At 48.1% G+C, this 21,754-nt stretch overlaps 1 protein-coding gene across 1 annotated transcript in view; it reads right to left on the bottom strand.

Moving 5' to 3' along the window:
* The window catches only part of ATP8A2 (ATPase phospholipid transporting 8A2), a 1,320,460-nt gene that overhangs the window by 552,554 nt on the left and 746,152 nt on the right, over window positions 1–21,754 (bottom strand). The window contains exons 26-27 of the mRNA XM_063951698.1: window positions 17,593–17,776; window positions 2,631–2,741 (exon numbers count right to left, since the gene is read on the bottom strand). Coding sequence (XP_063807768.1) covers window positions 2,631–2,741; window positions 17,593–17,776 — 295 coding nt within the window. The remainder of the gene's footprint in view (window positions 1–2,630; window positions 2,742–17,592; window positions 17,777–21,754) is intronic.

A 21,754-nucleotide genomic window follows, 5' to 3' on the forward strand; every position in this document is an offset into this window, starting at 1 on the left:
CTGGCGCAGATAGGAAAAATCTTTGATGCTCTTGTAATTGCGTATGGTTCTGCGAACAGCCCGTATATTGCGCTGCATTCGCAATTTCTGCAATGGGCGTTTTTTCTCAATTTCTGGGTGGCAACTATTTGATCGCAGCAAATGATTTTTTAGCAGAAATTGCAATCCTTACTGAATAAGGTCCATAATCTGAAGGAGTTTTTTTACAGGCCCAATTCGGACGGGACGAAGTAGAATTAATACCCCAAATACCACATTTAGGGCAGAAGGGAACAAAGTTAACAAGAGGAGTAGTAGAGCAATGTCTAAGCTGTTTGTAAACATAATGACTCATGGGGCATTCATAGATACAGAGATAGAAATAAGCTCACCTTGCATGGCACTTAAGGCTGGCTTCTGACTCCGAAAGACCTTGACTGTATAATTATGTGTATGAGCATACAGGGGGATGCGGTTAATATGCTGGCTGTCAAATCGTACTGAACCCTATACAGGACTAGGGAGATCCAAATACAGAATATACAGTACACCAGTTAGCTATCGATGGTGATGGACAATGGGCAGTATAGGGGAACAGACCATGAGCAAGTAATCAGCCCCATGTAACAAGTCGCCAGTGCGCTCTATGCCATCTTTGAGCTGTGCCCATACCATCATAACCTGTAGCCCAGCGGGAGGGTAAGCAGGAGTACCTTCACCAGGTACCTATGGCTGTACAGATCCCAGAGCGCGTCCCACCGCGCGTCCCAGCCGTTACCTAGGAGCCGGGCCGCCGCACCTCCCGCTGAGCCCCGCCCGGTACCTAGCAACAGGCTTACGCCGTGCGCTGGGTGCTGCCGCACTCCTTGGCAATGGGGACGCTGGAAGCAGTAGGTGTTCCCCGTTGCTTAAGCTCTATAGTACGTGCAGCAGGGCAGCTGCACTTAGTTATTAATCAGGGCTGTGATTGAGTGTAGTCCATTTATATTCTCCCTCAGTGCACTCCCAAAACGCTGGTGATAGTTCTTAGTTTCTGCTTTGTGAGAACCTTTCAGTTCGTGTGAGATCCAGTCAGCTCGTGTGAGAACCTGTCAGCCTGTATCAAACCTGGGATTCTGAGACCATGCGTGATTGATTCCTGATCTGATCCAGCTTGCCGTGAACTCAGGTTTTTGTGTGGAGTCTCTCCACACAGACACTGCTTTGCCTGCATTTCTTTATTGTATACATCCTGTGCATTGTTGCATGTAATTCCAGTCTAGTTGCTTATAACATCTTTGGGCATTGTTGCTTTCCTATTTATTAAGTTGCTTATTACATCTTATGCATTGTTGCATTCACAATCATTCGTATATTCAGTGTTGTTGCTTTCAATACCCAGTACGTTGTTATATGTCCATTTTGTTTATGTTAAGTACACACTCCTCAGTCTGTGCCTTAGCATAGTAGTAAGGATGTGTCAGGTGAACGTCTCACCCTACTGCATTTACCCCTGCCCAGCCTCCAATAGTCGTGTTGTATACACATAAAACCTGCGGGCATCTGAGTACGGGGAGGACCTAATTCACCCTGGAAAGGCGGCTACTATAGGTGAAGTCTTTGGCTGCAGGAGACTAAAAGACTGCTGGGCAGGTGGTAATTGTGTGAGCGTCACAATGCGCCACCTATAAACCTACGGAACTGAGTGTAATCATAACAATATCCCTGCATCCTGCACATTAATGCACATCAGGCACATGCCCGCACAATTGGCACATACCTGCATCCTGCTCTCTGTACATTCCTGCACTCCGCCCATCCAGCATATCCTACACATTATGCACATCTAGCACTTGACACATACCTGTATCCTGCACATTCCTGAAAAATCAGTCCCTGCATCCTGCGCATGTCTGCTCTCTGTACATTCCTGCACTTGCACATCTGGCATATCTCTGCACCCTGCACAATTCTGCACATCTGGCTCCCTGCGCATGCCTGCACATCCGGCATATTCCCAGACATCCCACTGGATAATTTACCGGACAACATTTGATCGGAAGGGGTGTCTCACAGTGTTGCGGCTTGGAAGTGTGGTATGCCCAATGGAGAAGAGATCACTGCCCTCCTCTGCCCCCCCTTCAAGACAGTGAAGGCCACAGCATAATTTCTTCAGTCATATAGATATCAAAGCAGAAGATGTTTTTTTAAGCTGTATTTAGTAGCTGCAAGGTCTAGCCTAGGATTTATACATGGATATACCCTGTGTGCAGGACTGAAAGCATAGCTGCACAGCCCAACACCAGCCAAAGTCTAGCAAACTAGCTTTTGAAGTTGAAATATAAAGAGCTGGGAAGGTCTCGTACAAGTACTTAGAGGCTTGGAACATGTGCCTACACAATATTGTGGCAGCTGTCTTTATGCACTTAATGGATTTTGTGCTTGGTGCATATCATTCAAGGCAGTATGTGAATTTAGTAAGCTGAGCCATTTTTAGGGGCTGCTGTGCAAATGATGTTACAGGAAACCCGCAACTTGATAAATGTCTGTGTCATTTTTGTCTATTATACTTGGCTTAAGTTAAGGCCAAGCAGCGGATGTCCCTCACAGTCCTGCAGACAATACGTGGTTTGCTGGCTTGATGTACTCGTTTAGTTTGCCATTAATCTTACCTCAATGATGTACAGGACCACATTCTTGTAGAAACAGTAGAGGATACATTTGGTTACTCGATTGTAGCTCCAGGCTCCGTGGACTAGAAGAAGCTTCTCCAAATAAGAAAACTAAAAACAAAACAACAAAAATATACATATAATAAAGTCACGGAAACCTAGTGCTGTCATTTTTTTAAGATAGTTGAACAATGTATTTGATCTGTAGGCACTGAAAAAATAAAAAAAAAACAAAGATAATACCTGTAGCTACTCAAGCTGCTCTTCTGTTCAGATATTGGGGGTCATTCCGAGTTGTTCGCTCGTTATATTTTTCTCGCAACGGAGCGATTAGTCGCTAATGCGCATGCGCAATGTCCGCAGTGCGACTGCGCCAAGTAAATTTGCTATGCAGTTAGGACTTTTACTCACGGCATTAGGAGGTTTTTTCTTCGTTCTGGTGATCGTAATGTGATTGACAGGAAGTGGGTGTTTCTGGGCGGAAACTGGCCGTTTTATGGGTGTGTGCGAAAAAACGCTACCGTTTCTGGGAAAAACGCGGGAGTGGCTGGAGAAACGGAGGAGTGTCTGGGCGAACGCTGGGTGTGTTTGTGACGTCAAACCAGGAACGACAAGCACTGAACTGATCGCAGATGCCGAGTAAGTTTGGAGCTACTCAGAAACTGCTAAGAAGTGTCTATTCGCAATTCTGCTAATCTTTCGTTCGCAATTTTGATAAGCTAAGATTCACTCCCAGTAGGCGGCGGCTTAGCGTGTGCAAAGCTGCTAAAAGCAGCTAGCGAGCGAACAACTCGGAATGACCCCCATTACCATTAATAAAGCGATAATTTAAGTTAGCTATGGGATGCTAGTTTGGCCAAGTGTGTGTACTAAGCACAGAGGAGAGGGCAGAATATCTCTCCCTATCTCTGCAACAGACTATACTGTGGCCCTGACCATTTAACAGTTAAACACGTTTTATCATCATACTGGGAGACTGACAAAATGTGTTGAGGAGAGACCAGCCTCGGGGATCCAACCTTTTTCCCAGAGAAGTGGCCAATCAATGGGATAAATTACATAGTTTGCAGTGAATTCACCACAACACATATTGGAAAAATGGAGCAATTACATGTTTATTTCAAGTTGCACATATCTCAAAATATGTGCAGCTCCAAATATACACGCAAAAATACACATTAAAAAAGTCACATAAAAAAGACAAGTTAAAAACGCCTTAAACTTATCACAGTGAGGCTAGATACTCAACCAATGGTGGATTGTTACCTATTGGCTGCAGGACTGCAGGAACCTGCAGGCATGGCTGGACCGTTGTGGGGGGCAGGTTGCGGCGGCTGCGTGACGTCACATGCAGCCGCTGCGACCCGGGCAGCGACGAGTAGCTCCCGGCTAGCGAGCAGGAGCTGTGCTGGCTGGGAGCTACTCCTGAAGTACAAAAGCATCGCTGCAGTGCGATGCTTTTGTACTTCTGCGAGGGGGCCGGCACTGACATGCGGGGCAGGCTAGCCCTGTGCTGGGCGTCCCCCCCATGTCAGTGTGACTGATCGTAGCTGTGCTAAATTTAGCACAACTACAATCAACTCTGAATCACCCCCTAGTACAGGTGCCGGGACCCAGGCGGAGGGTACAAGGTGGTAGAGACCTGGCAGCATAGCCAGCGGCAGCCCTCCTCCTCCCACTAAGGTAGGAGCTGTCACTGCTCAAGACACTAGTTATCATCAACAACTAAATGAAGGTGACAAATGCTTTAATGTGTATTTTAACACGATACACATAAAATTCTTTATCTAAGCACCACATCCTGTAATGCAAACAGCGCAGCTCAGTTATTCCTCAGGGGAACTGAGCCTATCCCAAACACACGCACCCCCCCACCCACCAAAGTAACTACCGTGCTACCTATATATTGTCATGGTTGGTGACTTGGTATTAAAGTCAGATTATCTATTTTTTATATATGGTACTTCAGGACTTAGCTAGCCCGAGCAGCCATAAACTGCGTTAGAACAAATGTATCTGTTGTAGTAAAGCTCTTGGAATAGAGATGCCTCCAGACAGGCAGAATCAGACTGGTTAACCAGGTATTGGCGGGAAACGCTTGCCAATCCATGCATGCCAGGATAATGTTTAGAAGCACCCGGCTCTTTGCACGTGTACCTACAACTGGCATTGCTGCCAATTACAGGGACGGGAGCAGAGAGTCAGGTGCCTCTAAACATCATCCTGGAATACATAGACTGGCAGCAGATACTGCCAATACCCCAGAGAGCCAATCTGATTCTGCTGACAGGTGTACAGTTTCTGTGGCTTTGTCCATCTCTAACCATATAGAAAATGCATGAACACGCCCTTGCTGTACTCAGCCAGCACTTGCCGACCCTTCCCTCTCCAGGTGTAATGACATGCAAGATGAGGCTATGCAGAAATAGGAATACATACTGTATGTGCATATATGCATATTTGATACGTATAAACAATACAAAATTGCATATACTACACCCCAAAAATTATCATGCACAGAATTCTAAACTCTGCATTGGTAGACGCAGACACTGGCCTTGGCACTTCTAGAACATGGGGAAAACATCCCCATTTTCAGGAGCGCTGCCTAGAGACGCCCTGTCCCAGCCCACAAATGATTGCAGATTGTCAATCATGCTGCGGCTTAGGAGGCACTGTGAGCCATCTTGCAGTAACAAATCGGCACAGGTGCAGTATAGAATCTGCACACGCCCAGTACAGAACCTGCACACGCCCAGTACAGAACAGGGACACGCCCTGTAGAGAACTCGCACACGTGCAGTACAGAACAGGGACACGCCCTGTAGAGATCCCGCAAACGTGCAGTACAGAACCCGCACACACCCAGTACAGAACCTGCACACGCCCAGTACAGAACCTGCACACGCCCAGTACAGAACAGGGACACGCCCTGTAGAGATCCAGCAAACGTGCAGTACAGAACCCGCACACACCCAGTACAGAACCCGCACACACCCAGTACAGAACAGGGACACGCCCTGTAGAGAACTCGCACACATGCAGTACAGAACAGGGACGCGCCCTGTAGAGAACCCGCACACACCCAGTACAGAACCCGCACACACCCAGTACAGAACCTGCACACGCCCAGTACAGAACAGGGACGCGCCCTGTAGAGAACCCGCACACACCCAGTACAGAACCTGCACACGCCCAGTACAGAACAGGGACACGCCCTGTAGAGAACTCGCAAACGTGCAGTACAGAACAGGGACACGCCCGGTAGAGAATACGAACGTGCGCAGTACAGAACAGGGACACGCCCTGTAGAGAACACACCCAGTACAGAACCTGCACACGCCCAGTACAGAACCTGCACACGCCCAGTACAGAACCTGCACACGCCCTGTAGCGAACCCGCACACGCGCAGTACAGAACCTGCACACGCCCTGTAGAGAATCCGCACACGCGCAGTACAGAACAGGGACACGCCCTGTAGAGATCCCGCAAACGTGCAGTACAGAACCCGCACACACCCAGTACAAAACCTGCACATGCCCAGTACAGAACAGGGACACGCCCTGTAGAGAACTCGCACACATGCAGTACAGAACAGGGACGCGCCCTGTAGAGAACCCGCACACACCCAGTACAGAACCTGCACACGCCCAGTACAGAACAGGGACACGCCCTGTAGAGAACTCGCACACGTGCAGTACAGAACAGGGACACGCCCTGTAGAGATCCCGCAAACGCGCAGTACAGAACCCGCACACACCAAGTACAGAACCTGCACACGCCCAGTACAGAACAGGGACACGCCCTGTAGAGAACTCGCACACATGCAGTACAGAACAGGGACGCGCCCTGTAGAGAACCCGCACACACCCAGTACAGAACCCGCACACACCCAGTACAGAACCTGCACACGCCCAGTACAGAACAGGGACGCGCCCTGTAGAGAACCCGCACACACCCAGTACAGAACCTGCACACGCCCAGTACAGAACAGGGACACGCCCTGTAGAGAACTCGCAAACGTGCAGTACAGAACAGGGACACGCCCGGTAGAGAATACGCACGTGCGCAGTACAGAACAGGGACACGCCCTGTAGAAAACACACCCAGTACAGAACCCACACACGCCCAGTACAGAACCTGCACACGCCCAGTACAGAACCTGCACACGCCCTGTAGCGAACCCGCACACGCGCAGTACAGAACCTGCACACGCCCTGTAGAGAATCCGCACACGCGCAGTACAGAACAGGGACACGCCCTGTAGAGATCCCGCAAACGTGCAGTACAGAACCCGCACACACCCAGTACAGAACCTGCACATGCCCAGTACAGAACAGGGACACGCCCTGTAGAGAACTCGCACACATGCAGTACAGAACAGGGACGCGCCCTGTAGAGAACCCGCACACACCCAGTACAGAACCTGCACACGCCCAGTACAGAACAGGGACACGCCCTGTAGAGAACTCGCACACGTGCAGTACAGAACAGGGACACGCCCTGTAGAGATCCCGCAAACGCGCAGTACAGAACCCGCACACACCCAGTACAGAACCTGCACACGCCCAGTACAGAACAGGGACACGCCCTGTAGAGAACTCGCACACATGCAGTACAGAACAGGGACACGCACGGTAGAGAATACGCACGTGCGCAGTACAGAACAGGGACACGCCCTGTAGAGAACACACCCAGTACAGAACCCACACACGCCCAGTACAGAACCTGCACACGCCCAGTACAGAACCTGCACACGCCCTGTAGCGAACCCGCACATGCGCAGTACAGAACCTGCACACGCCCTGTAGAGAATCTGCACACGCGCAGTACAGAACAGGGACACGCCCGGTAGAGAATACGCACGTGCGCAGTACAGAACAGGGACACGCCCTGTAGAGAACACACCCAGTACAGAACCCACACACGCCCAGTACAGAACCTGCACACGCCCAGTACAGAACCTGCACACGCCCTGTGGCGAACCCGCACACGCGCAGTACAGAACAGGGACACGCCCTGTAGAGAACCCGCACACACGCAGTACAGAACCTGCACACGCCCTGTAGAGAATCTGCACACGCGCAGTACAGAACAGGGACACGCCCTGTAGAGAACCCGCACACACGCAGTACAGAACCTGCACACGCCCAGTACAGAACAGGGACACACCCTGTAGAGAACTCGCACACGTGCAGTACAGAACAGGGACACGCCCTGTAGAGAACCCGTAAACGCGCAGTACAGAACCCGCACACGCGCAGTACAGAACAGGGACACGCCCGGTAGAGAATACGCACGTGCGCAGTACAGAACAGGGACACGCCCTGTAGAGAACACACCCAGTACAGAACGCACACACGCGCAGTACAGAACCTGCACACGCCCAGTACAGAACAGGGACACACCCTGTAGAGAACTCGCACACGTGCAGTACAGAACAGGGAGACGCCCTGTAGAGAACCCGTAAACGCGCAGTACAGAACCCGCACACGCGCAGTACAGAACAGGGACACGCCCGGTAGAGAATACGCACGTGCGCAGTACAGAAAGGGACACGCCCTGTAGAGAACACGGCCAGTACAGAACCTGCACACGCCCAGTACAGAACAAGGACACGCCCTGTAGCGAACCCGCACACGCGCAGTACAGAACAGGCACACGCCCTGTAGAGAACCCGCACACGCGCAGTACAGAACAGGGACACACCCTGTAGAGAACCCGCACATGCGCAGTACAGAACAGGGACACGCCCTGTAGAGAACACACCCAGTACAGAACCCACACACGCCCAGTACAGAACCTGCACACGCCCAGTACAGAACCTGCAGACGCCCAGCACAGAACCCGCACACGCGCAGTACAGAACAGGGACACGCCCTGTAGAGAACCCGCAAACGCGCAGTACAGAACAGGGACACACCCTGTAGAGAACCCGCACACGCGCAGTACAGAACAGGGACACGCCCTGTAGAGAACACACCCAGTACAGAACCCACACACGCCCAGTACAGAACCTGCACACGCCCAGTACAGAACCTGCACACGCCCAGCACAGAACCCGCACACGCGCAGTACAGAACAGGGACACGCCCTGTAGAGAACACACCCAGTACAGAACCCACACACGCCCAGTACAGAACCTGCACACGCCCAGTACAGAACCTGCACACGCCCAGCACAGAACCCGCACACGCGCAGTACAGAACAGGGACACGCCCTGTAGAGAACCCGCAAACGCGCAGTACAGAACCTGCACACGCCCAGTACAGAACAGGGACACGACCTGTAGAGAACTCGCACACGTGCAGTACAGAACAGGGACACGCCCTGTAGAGAACCCGCAAACGTGCAGTACAGAACCCGCACACACGCAGTACAGAACAGGGACACGCCCGGTATAGAATACGCATGTGCGCAGTACAGAACAGGGACACGCCCTGTAGAGAACACACCCAGTACAGAACCCACACACGCCCAGTACAGAACCTGCACACGCCCAGTACAGAACCCGCACACGCGCAGTACAGAACAGGGACACGCCCTGTAGAGAACTCGCACACGTGCAGTACAGAACAGCGACACGCCCTGTAGAGAACCCGCAAACGCGCAGTACAGAACCTGCACACACGCAGTATAGAACAGGGACACGCCCGGTAGAGAATACGCACGTGCGCAGTACAGAACAGGGACACGCCCTGTAGAGAACACACCCAGTATAGAACCCACACACGCCCAGTACAGAACCTGCACACGCCCTGTAGCGAACCCGCACACGCCTTGTACAGAACCTGCACACGCCCAGTACAGAACCTGCACACGCCTAGTACAGAACAAGGACATGCCCTGTAGCGAACCCGCACACGCGCAGTACAGAACAGGGACACACCCTATAGAGAACCCGCACATGCGCAGTACAGATCAGGGACACGCCCTGTAGAGAATTTGCACACGCGCAGTACAGAACAGGGACACGCCCTGTAGAGAACCCGCACACACGCAGTACAGAACCTGCACACGCCCAGTACAGAACCTGCACACGCCCAGTACAGAACCTGCACACGCCCAGTACAGAACCTGCACACGCCCAGTATAGAACTACGTAATATATGGGGGAGTGAATAATATGGGGGGAGTGAATGGTCGTTCATGGGTGGGCAGAATTCAGGAAGAGCGTGATCAAATAAATGTAGCCCATGGAGACCAGCACATACACTGGTTGGGAGACGTGTCATTTGCACGTACTATTGGGGAGGTGATGATGACTTGCAGTATACAAAGCACAAATTCTGCAGATTTAAGCCCTTTTCAGACATAACTGCCCGAATATAACTTTGCTCGGACCAGGGACATAGAAGCCAGGGTTACCCCTTTCATATATGGGTGATGATCCGGGTTATTCTAGGGTCGCCACCCTTCACACCAGACCTGGGTCTTCAAGTGACTCGGGTCTTCCAACATTCAATGGCTGGTTGGAAATTATCTTATCTCCAAGCGCCATTGTCCCCAGGCCAATTAATTTCTTAAGGCGTTACCCAGGTCATCAAGACCCAGGTTTTTTCCGAAGATACTGTACAGTTTATCGGCCCGAAAGGTTGGAATCGCATGATATCGTGCAAAATCGTTGTAGTGTATGGGGCCCTTACATATATGAAGAAGAGAAAATAAGATTTTAAACCTACCGGTAAATCTTTTTCTCGTAGTCCGTAGAGGATGCTGGGACTCCGTAAGGACCATGGGGAATAGACGGGCTCCGCAGGAGACATGGGCACTTTAAGAAAGACTTTGGATCTGGGTGTGCACTGGCTCCTCCCTCTATGCCCCTCCTCCAGACCTCAGTTAGAGAAACTGTGCCCAGAGGAGACGGACAGTACGAGGAAAGGATCTTTGTTAATCCAAGGGCAAGATTCATACCAGCCACACCAATCACACCGTATAACTTGTGATATACTAACCAGTTAACAGTATGAAAACAACATAGCATCAGTCCAAGACCGATGAAAACTATAACATAACCCTTATGTAAGCAAAACTATATACAAGTCTTGCAGAAGAAGTCCGCACTTGGGACGGGCGCCCAGCATCCTCTACGGACTACGAGAAAAAGATTTACCGGTAGGTTTAAAATCTTAATTTTCTCTAACGTCCTAGAGGATGCTGGGACTCCGTAAGGACCATGGGGATTATACCAAAGCTCCCAAAGGGCGGGAGAGTGCGGATAACTCTGCAGCACCGATTGAGCAAACAGGAGGTCCTCCTCAGCCAGGGTATCAAACTTATAGAACTTTGCAAAGGTGTTTGACCCCGACCAAGTAGCAGCTCGGCACAGCTGTAGTGCCGAGACCCCTCGGGCAGCCGCCCAAGAAGAGCCCACCTTCCTAGTGGAATGGGCCTTAACCGATTTTGGTAACAGCAATCCTGCCGTAGAATGCGCCTGCTGAATCGTGTTACAGATCCAGCGAGCAATAGTCTGCTTTGAAGCAGGGCCGCCGACCTTGTTGGCTGCATACAGGACAAACAGTGCTTCTGTTTTTCTGATCCTAGCCGTTCTGGCCACGTCAATTTTCAAAGCCCTGACCACATCAAGGGACTCGGAATCCTCCAAGTCACGTGTAGCCACAGGCACGACAATAGGTTGGTTCATATGAAAGGATGAGACCACCTTAGGTAGGAATTGAGGACGGGTCCGCAATTCCGCTCTATCCATATGGAAAACCAGATAGGGGCTTTTATGTGATAAAGCTGCTAATTCCGAAACTCGCCTAGCCGAAGCCATGACCACCTTCCAAGTGAGATATTTCACCTCCACTGTTCTAAGTAGTTCAAACCAATGTGACTTAAGGAAACTTAACACCACGTTAAGGTCCCAAGGCGCCACCGGAGGTACAAAAGGAGGCTGAATATGCAGTACTCCCTTCACAAAAGTCTGTACTTCAGGTAGAGAGGCCAATTCCTTTTGAAAGAAAATGGATAAGGCCGAAATCTGAACTTTAATGGAGCCTAATTTTAGGCCCAAATTCACTCCAGTTTGTAGGAAGTGAAGAAAATGGTCTAGAAGGAATTCTTCCGTAGGAGCATTCCTGGCCTCACACCAAGAACATATTTTTGCCATATTTGGTGATAATGTTTAGATGTCACGTCCTTCCTAGCCATTATTAGCGTAGGAATGACCTCATCCGGAATACCTTTTTCCGCTAGGATCCAGCGTTCAACCGCCATGCCGTCAAACGGAGCCGCGGTAAGTCTTGGAACAGACAGGGACCCTGTTGCAACAGGTCCTGTCTTAGAGGAAGAGGCCACGGATTTCTTGTGAGCATTTCCTGCAGTTCCGGATACCAGGCCCTTCGTGGCCAATCTGGAACAATGATTATTGTTCTCACTCCTCTTTTTCTTATTATTCTCAACACCTTGGGTATGAGAGGAAGAGGAGGGAATACATAGACTGACTGGAACACCCACGGTGTCACTAGTGCGTCCACAGCTACCGCCTGAGGATCTCTTGACCTGGCGCAATACCTTTGTAGCTTTTTGTTGAGACGGGACGCCATCATGTCTATTTGGGGCAGTCCCCACCGACTTGCAATCTGTGCGAAGACTTCCTGATGAAGTCCCCACTCTCCCGGATGCAGGTCGTGTCTGCTGAGGAAGTCTGCTTCCCAGTTGTCCACTCCCGGAATGAAATCTGCTGACAATGCGCTTACATGATTCTCCGCCCAGCGAAGAATTCTGGTGGCTTCCGCCATCGCCACTCAGCTCCTTGTGCCGCCCTGGCGGTTTACATGAGCTACTGCGGTGACGTTGTCTGACTGGATCAGGACTGGTCGGTCGCGAAGTAAGGTCTCCGCTTGACGTAGGGCGTTGTATATGGCCCTTAGTTCCAGGATGTTGATGTGAAGACAAGTCTCTTGACTTGACCAAAGGCCTTGGAAATGTCTTCCCTGTGTGACTGCTCCCCAACCTCGGAGGCTCGCGTCCATGGTCACCAGGATCCGATCCTGAATGCCGAACCTGCGGCCCTATAGAAGGTGAGCACTCTGCAGCCACCACAGGAGAGATACCCTGGCCCTGGGGGACAGGATGATCCGCTGATGCATTTGTAGATGTGACCCGGACCATTTGTCCAATAGGTCCCATTGGAAAGTCCTTGCATGGAACCTGCCGAAGGGAATGGCTTCGTACGTCGCCACGATTTTTCCCAGGACTTGAGTGCAATGATGCACTGACACTTGTTTTGGCTTCAACAGGTTCTTGACTAGAGTCATGAGTTCCTGAGCTTTTTCTATCGGAAGAAAAACCCTTTTCTGGTCTGTATCCAGAATCATACCCAAGAAGGTCAGACGAGTCGTAGGAACCAACTGTGACTTCGGGATATTGAGAATCCAGCCGTGTTTCTGTAACACCTTCAGTGAAAGTGACACGCTGTTCAACAACTGCTCTTTTGATCTCGCCCTTATTAGGAGATCGTCCAAGTATGGGATAATTGTGACTCCTTGCTTGCGTAGGAGCACCATCATTTCCGCCAATTACCCTGAAATTGGTAATGACAATACTGTACCATAATTCTCAGGTACGCCTGATGGGGTGGATAAATGGGAACATGAAGGTATGCAGCCTTTATGTCTAGATACACCATAAAATCCCCCCCTTCCAGGCTGGCGATGATCGCTCTGAGCGATGCCACCTTGAATTTTAACCTTTTCAAGTATAGGTTCAGAGATTTTAATTTTAAAATAGGTCTGACCGAACCATCCGGTTTAGGGACTACAGCCAAGGTTGAGTAATATCCCCTTCCTTGTTGAAGGAGGGGATCCTTCAGCACCACCTGTTGGAGATACAATGTGTGAATTGTATTTAATATTATCTCCCTTTCTGGGGGAGAAGCTAGTAGGGCCGATAAGGAAAACCGGAGAGGAGGCACCTCTTCGAATTCCAGCTTGTAACCCTGAGAAACAATTTCTATTGCCCAGGGATCCACCTGTGAGTGAACTCACATGTGGCTGAAGAGTTGAAGACGTGCTCCCACTGGGGCGGACTCCCTTAGCGGAGCCCCAGCGTCATGCGGTGGATTTAGTAGAGGCCGGGGAGGACTTCTGTTCCTGGGAACTAGCTGTGCCCTGCGCCCTTACCTCTGGTAAGAAAGGACGCTCCTAGTACTTTCTTGTTTTTCTGCGACCGAAAGGACTGCATTTGATAATGTCGTGCTTTCTTAGGCTGTGAGGGAATATAAGGCAAAATATCAGATTTGCCAGCTATAGCTGTGGAGACCAGGTCCGAGAGCCCTTCTCCACCCAATTCCTCACCCTTGTAAGGTAAAACCTCCATATGCCTCTTTTAGTCGGCATCACCTGTCCATTGCATGTTCCACAGGACACGTCTAGCAGAAATCGACTTAGCGTTGACTCTAGAACCCAGTAGACCAATGTCTCTCTGAGCATGTCTTATATATAAGACAGCATCTTTTATATATCCTAGGGTCAATAACATGGTATCCTTATCTAGGGTTTCAATCTCTGCTGATAAGGTATCTGTCCACGCTGCTACAGCGCTATAAACCCCTGCCGACACAATCGCCGGTCTGAGTAGTGTACCAGAATGTGTGTAAATGGACTTCAAAGTAATTTTCTGCATGCTATCTGCAGGATCCCTGAGGGTAGCTGTATCTTGGTATGTCAGCGCTACCTTTTGGGTAAACGTGTCAAAGCCTTGTCCTCCTTAGGGGAGGATTCCCATCGTATCCTGGCCCTAGCAGGGAAAGGATACGCCATGAGAATTCTTTTGGGAAACTGCAGTTTCTTGTCTGGAGATTCCCGCTCTTTTTCACACAATTCATTTGGTTCATGAGAGGGGGGAAATGTTATCTCAGCTTTCTTCCCCTTAAACATGTGTACCCTCGTGTCAGGGACAGATGGGTCATCAGTGAAATGCAAAACATCTTTTATTACAATAATCATATATTGAATACTCTTCTGCCAGTTTTGGCTGTAACTTTGCATCATCGTAGTCGACACTGGAGTCAGACTCCGTGTCGGTAGCAGTGTCTATTATTTTGGATAGTGGGCGTTTTGAGACTCTGAAGGTCCCTGCGACATAGGGACAGACATGGGTAGATTCCCTGTCTGTTCTCTAATCTTTTGTGCAATAAATTTACCTCAGCACTTAATTCTGCATATCCAGTCAGGTGTCGGCGTTGTCGACGGAGACACCACACACATTTGCTCCATCTCCTCCTTAGAAGAGCCTTTTACCTCAGACATGTCGACACACACGTACCGACACACCACACACTCAGGGAATCCTCTTATCTGAAGACAGTTCCCCCACAAGGCCCTTTGGAGAGACAGAGAGAGAGTATGCCAGCACACACCCAGCGCTAATACCACAGGAAAAACACACAATGTGTTTACCCAGTAGCGCTGTAATACTATTATTTGCTGCCAATTATGTGCCCCCCCCCCCTCTTCTCTGAAACCCCCTTTCACCGTGGATAAACAGGGGAGAATCCGGGGAGCTTCCTCTCAGCTGTGCTGTGGAGAAAATGGCGCTGGTGAGTGCTGAGGGAGAAGCCCCGCCCCCTCGGGGGCGGGCTTCTGTCCCGCTTAAATATAATAAAAACTGGCGGGGGCTCTTTATATATACAGTGCCTAGCTGTATATATATCTCTTTTGCCAGAAATGAGGTTTATATTGCTGCCCAGGGCGCCCCCCCTGCGCCCTGCACCCTTACAGTGACTGCCGTGTGGGAGGTGTGTGGGAGCAATGGCGCACAGCTGCACTGCTGTGCGTTACTTCAGTGAAGATCATGAAGTCTTCTGCCGCCTCTGAAGTCTTCTTTTCTTCTCATACTCACCCGGCTTCTATCTTCCGGCTCTGTGAGGAGGACGGCGGCGCGGCTCCGGGACGAACTCCAAGGTGAGACCTGTGTTCTGACTCCCTATGGAGCTAATGGTGTCCAGTAGCCTAAGAAGCAGAGCCTTGAAACTCACAGAAGTAGGACTGCTTCTCTCCCCTCAGTCCCTCGATGCAGGGAGTCTGTTGCCAGCAGGCTCCCTGAAAATAAAAAAACCTAACAAATATACTTTCTGTCAGGAAGCTCAGGAGAGCTCCCTGAAGTGCACCCATCTCCTTTGGGCACAGTATCAAACTGAGGTCTGGAGGAGGGGCATAGTGGGAGGAGCCAGTGCACACCCAGATCCAAAGTCTTTCTTAAAGTGCCCATGTCTCCTGCGGAGCCCGTCTATTCCCCATGGTCCTTACGGAGTCCCAGCATCCTCTAGGACGTTAGAGAAAGTAACAATAAATTGCAATCAATCTTAGTGTGAATTGGTGATCTAACATAACAAGTAATGTGTGGACATATTTATTTAGTTTTTGTAATTAAATACATGTACATTTTCTGTAAAACTTTCAAATATCTACGCTCCGAAAGCAACTAGGATCTAGCGCAGTGATTACATGAGGAATACCCGAATAGTGTGTATGATAAATGAATTCTCAGTCCTGTGCTTAATGATAGTTCCACCTCATTGAAACAAGCATTCAGTAACCCTAACTCACTGATGTTACTGACAGGGTCAGATGTAACACGTGAATAGCACCCTCTGCAATGTAGTCTGGGAGGTGTTTAACTCCAGGCAGATAGCAGAGGATGTATAACACACATATTGATCTGGTGCTCATGTGGAAAGCATGCTTTGGTCATTGTCAAATGTGGTGTGACCAGGGCCTAAATGGTGATCATTATAACTTCTTACATTTAACACAGCTAAAACAGGCTTCCTTCAAAATAGGGAGAAAACATGAATGTGAGGGACAAGAGAGTGGAATGAATAACATAAACAATGGGCGGAATTAAATTCAAGGAGATGTGAGGCCATATCTGCAATTTACGGTTGTGCTGTCATCGCAACTTGCAATGCCGGTGGGTGCGATGTGCCATTCTGGAACGGCACGTTGCATCTATCGTGTATAATTATATTCTCCCAAATTGTCTCTGCAAAAATATTTCAAATACTAGTTTCTGGAAGTAACTTATTTCTATGTGACCCCTGTCCATGTGCTATGGCTCATGCAGCAACACTGTAATGGATGTTACAATGTTACAACATGGGAGGGGCGGGGGGGGGGGGTTGTTTTCCAATATGATTATGGTATAACAGGTCGCCAGTCAAAAGGTTGCCAGTGTCTAGGTAGACTCCAAATGGTCGACATGGTCAAAAGGTTGACATGGAAATAACTGACACGTGAAAAGGTCGTGATGAGTTCTTCAGGTTTTTTTGGTGTCAAATTTTCTCTTTTAGCACATGGAACCCCAATTAGTGTTCTGCGTCCCCTCGCATACCGCTGCACTCTGCACAGGTTACTATTCCAAATCATAGTACTGTATGAAAAAGATAAAATAAAAAAAAATAAAAAAAGCAACTCATGTCGAACATATGATGTGTCGATCATTTGATGTCTACCTTTTGACAGTCAATTTTTTAACTGTCGACCTATCATCCGGATACCGTCCAATACAACTAACATCATTGACAGTAAACAGTCGGACGATGAGAGATGTAGTTTAACAACAGCTTCAGGTTACAAACTCCTACCCCGAGTTCCAGCCTCCTATGAACTTCTGGACCTATAAATCTTTTTTGACAAAACCAAGCAACATTGTCCACGAGGGCTACATATCATATTCAGAGGGGTTGTTGAGGCACAAGTGTCCTGAGCGGCGCCTCCCCCCTGCAGCTCTAAGTCCTGCACTTGCCAATGGGAAATGCAATCCCTTCCAAATTTTAGGAACTTTTCTCTGCGGGCAGTTTGAAAAAAAAAAACCCTCAACACTACACTAGGGCTTCCAAAGTGCTGGCTTTGGGTTTTGGTGGCGTCAAAGATGATATCCCCACATGATTAGTGTTAGATTCTGCCTGATACCTCTGTCAGCAGTCTAGAACAGCTGTGCATTTGTGCTCCTGACCTGAGCTATGGAGTAATCGGAGGAGTTGGTGGCCTGCATGCCCTCGTTCCCACTGATCCCCACTCCGATGTGTGCGGTCTGGATCATTCCTACATCGTTGGCACCGTCTCCAATAGCCAGCGTGATGGCATTTACATGTTTCTTTACCATGTCTACAATTTCAGATTTCTGCAGCGGAGACACTCTGGAAAGCAGAAGCAAACATGTCAGTCAGCTACTGTGAGGTTACACATTATACATGTCTCTCTAACATGACAGCTGTAAACCAGATTTAGACCTATCCAAACTGCACTTCTTGGAAGCTGCTGGAGTTCAATACTTAATATGTATTGCAGATGTCAAAGAATGTGTTTATAAAGCTGCTATATTAAATATTCCTTCTCCATGAGGTTTCCTTAGCTGACTTTTCCTATAATATGCATTCCATATTTTGTATTATAATGCCAGTAACATCCAAAACCAACTCCGCAGAAAGTGAGATAATTCCATCTTAGAACTCTGACACGGCAGCTATGAGTTCTGCACATTATTCCATTCGCTGTCAGATGTGGTAGATGGGGATATAGAATCCTTGATATTAGTAACAGGGGCTATTTAATGCATGGGGAAACACATACTGAAAAGTACTGAACAGGGCTTAGGATACTAAACACAGTAATTGTCTCTGAGAATGAAAGTAACTTGTAAAATATCATAAGATCAACCAACAATGGAAAGATGCATAGTAAGAGAGACTAAGGCAGTAGTCTAAGGGCTGTTACGCACTGATGTTATACTACAAGTGCAAATCAATGAACCGCATTTATGTGTTCTCATACCTCTAGCATCCATAAGCCACACAGCACGAGAAGCTTGGCAAGGCAACTCTCAGAGGTGTAGACTATTGATTTTTTGGGGACTATTTGGAGCGACTGTTCCATTTGTTCAAACCCACATGTTTTTACAGTTGTGTCTGACTACGTTAGAATTGTAAGTAGTTTTTAGGACACTGCTTACTCCCTTTCAGTGCGTTGATACCATATGCTTCGCATTCATTTCAATTACCCATTCATTACAATTGAGTTGTGCGCTACATGTGTGCCACTTATACAAATGGACAATTGAAATGAATGGTCCATAATAGAAATTCAATTCATCTTTTGTTAAGGTACCATCAAAGCAGGGGTTCCCAGCACTTTCTTTAACTACAGACACTCATATTGCTATTAGTGAGAAAAAAACTTGTGATTGTGGCTAAGGGGAGTCCCAGTCAATTCACAATTATTCTGTGGAAGATTGCATTACTTATGTTTTGTTTTGTTTTTTTAGGTCCTGTGGAGTACCAGACAATTTTCCATTGCATTACACAAATACAATATTTCTGTGAATTCTATAAAGTTTTTTTCTGGGTTACATACTATAAAAGAAAAATTCCATGGATTATGAATGTAAGAAATCTGATTGGATTGCAAAAAGAATTCACTGGATTAATAGGAATTAAAAATATTTTTTTGCAGTGATATATTTGTTTCAAGATAATTCTAACAGGAACTGTCCAGCGTGTAAACTTTTAAACAGAATACAAAATATAGAACACCTTGAACAACATTACAGTAATTTCATTTGCTTCTATGTTTTCTTGATTCAAGGTAATTATAAAGTAGTACATTTGGAGTAGTGAGGGGTGGAGAACTCAAAGCATAAAAATGGGGGGGGGGGGGGGCACGATATGATGTAAACATTTTTTTTTAGGGGGGGTGGGTGTTTAGGAAGTCAAGAGTAATCTCAAATAGCACAATAAAGACGGAATCAGAGGTGGCCGCTGTCTGTGGAGTTGAGCAATTTTTTGGTACAGCGCATCCGAGTCGCACTGCACATGTACAATGATTGAGCACCGATGACGGTCGCAGTGAAAATTTGGACACAGAGTGATTGACAGTCAGTGTGGTTTATGGGAGGTAACGAGGGAGTGGCTAGTCAAACACAGGCGACGTCTGCACTGGTCCACTACTACCCTCTTTGCACTGCATGGTACATCAACCCCTTAATAATATTGCCATATCCAAGTTACCGCAAAAGAGGGTTGCAGTTATATACTGTACCAATAGGGGCTGCCAATTAATTACACATTGCTTTACAGTATTTTGCCTTTTTATATTTGAGACTAAATCTAAATATTTGTTTATATACATACATACATACAAGTCATACATACATACTTAAATATAGGTTTGGTAGGGAATGTTGACAGTCGGGATGATGGCAGTCAGAATACCGCCCGCTGCATCCCAACAAGGGAAGGTATGTATACCTACCTTCTCCACATGGCCCCCTAACCCTCCCTCCACGCAGCCTAAACCTAACCCCCCTATGTCAACCCTAACCCTCCGTGTTGGCACCTGAATCCAACCCCACTTCCCGCAGCCTAACCCTCCCCCCTCCCAGCCTAACTCCATCTCTCCATGGTGCCAAACCCTAACCCCCAGGGGCCGCAGCCTAACCTCTCCCCCGCAGCCTAAACCTAACCGCCCCACCCCCCCATTCCCGAGGCTTACTTCTTCAGAGTCCCAACACTTGGTGGTTCGGGAACCCGGCAGTCCTAATTCAGAGTAGTGTCGGGATCCTAACGTCAGTAATTTGACTGCCGGGATCCCGACCGCTGAGATCTTGACCGCATCCCTTAAATATATATTGGATCAGCAAGGGAGCAAAGGATGGTTCTCTGGTTACCACCACCAGAAATAAATCTGAAACTCTTTTACAATATTTAAGCAGCATCTTCTAAGTGTTATGTTTCCAGAAAACCTGTGCAAGTGTGACAAAAGTTGTTTCCATACGTATCAACCATAAACACCGACACAACATGTGTAATTGGTACCCAAAGGCTTTGCAATAAAAATAAACATGGTTTCCAACACGTTATTTAAAAAATATAGTTTGCTCCCAAAAGACCGACTTAAAGAGAACCCAAAAATACATCTGGTGATATAATTACCTGGGTTATAAAAAAAATAAGAAGCAAGGCTTTCCATCCGTTTTTACACAACCTTACTAACATTTCAGGTGTGAATCGTTTCCATTCGTGACAATGTACCAGTAACCACACAATGCTACACAAGGCCGAGGCCAACATCTGAGCTGCACTGAGCAGATTGCAACTACTTTATCAAAACCAGCCTGAAACAAATTGACTGGGCTGGAGGAATAATAACCTCAGTGCCTCTGGAAGTGGAAATGTCATCTTGCAGAGTTTGCTATTTTAGAATTCACCTGGAACACATTTGGGGTATGGCCGTTTTGGCACATCTGGGACTAAGCCTGGCCTTATTTGGAAAATCAGTCTGTAACAAGGTATTATCAAAAGGGAATGATGTTCAAACCAGATATGCAAAAAATAGACTATGTGTTTTAAAGCAGAAAGTGCTAGGTGTTACATTATTATTATTATTATTATCATCTGTAATGAACTCGGCTGAGCGGGCTCTGTTGGGACGTTGAGACCCAGAAGGCAGCCTGGAGGAATGAACAGTCATGCTGGATTCTGTAGTGCTTCCTAGTAGCAATTGTGTGCATTGTATTCAATGGGTTTATTTTAAGCCAGATTAAAATGCCACAAAGAGCCACCTACTGAGACACCATACATATCCACGTTTCAGATCTGCAAATGTAGACAGGCTGCACGCCACACTGGGGCTGTGGTTGTGGCACCATGCCCCGGCAATGTACCTAGTACTGCAAAGTGCTAGGCTGTTCCTTTCCACACCTCTGACCAACAGGACAGTGTGGTTGCTGGTGTAAGGATATGCGCAGCACTCGCAAACTGCTTGTAATTGGCTGATTGACCCCTCTAGCTAAATTAATTAATTAGTGTGGATACTATATTATATGAAATTGCAGCTATTATTCCAGTGGGTTTCCATTTGGACTGTGGCAGGAATAGAATTGTCCCATCTAATTTTTAAAGGGAAAAACAGCAGAAGTTGGTATTTACTCTGCAACCTAAACTCGTGTATTTCATTATATTTTGTATAGTAAATATGACTGTTGTGGAGACTCTATTCTCAGTTGTGTAAACCATCAGTGGCCGCCCACTTATGGTCACTGCAGCCCTGCTATGTGCATGTGAGGGACTCAGTCTGCGCATACGCATAGTCTGGCCATCGATGGTTAATTGGCGATGGTG

Source organism: Pseudophryne corroboree, chromosome 2, assembly GCF_028390025.1.
Source record: "Pseudophryne corroboree isolate aPseCor3 chromosome 2, aPseCor3.hap2, whole genome shotgun sequence".
Taxonomy (NCBI): Eukaryota; Metazoa; Chordata; class Amphibia; order Anura; family Myobatrachidae; genus Pseudophryne; species Pseudophryne corroboree.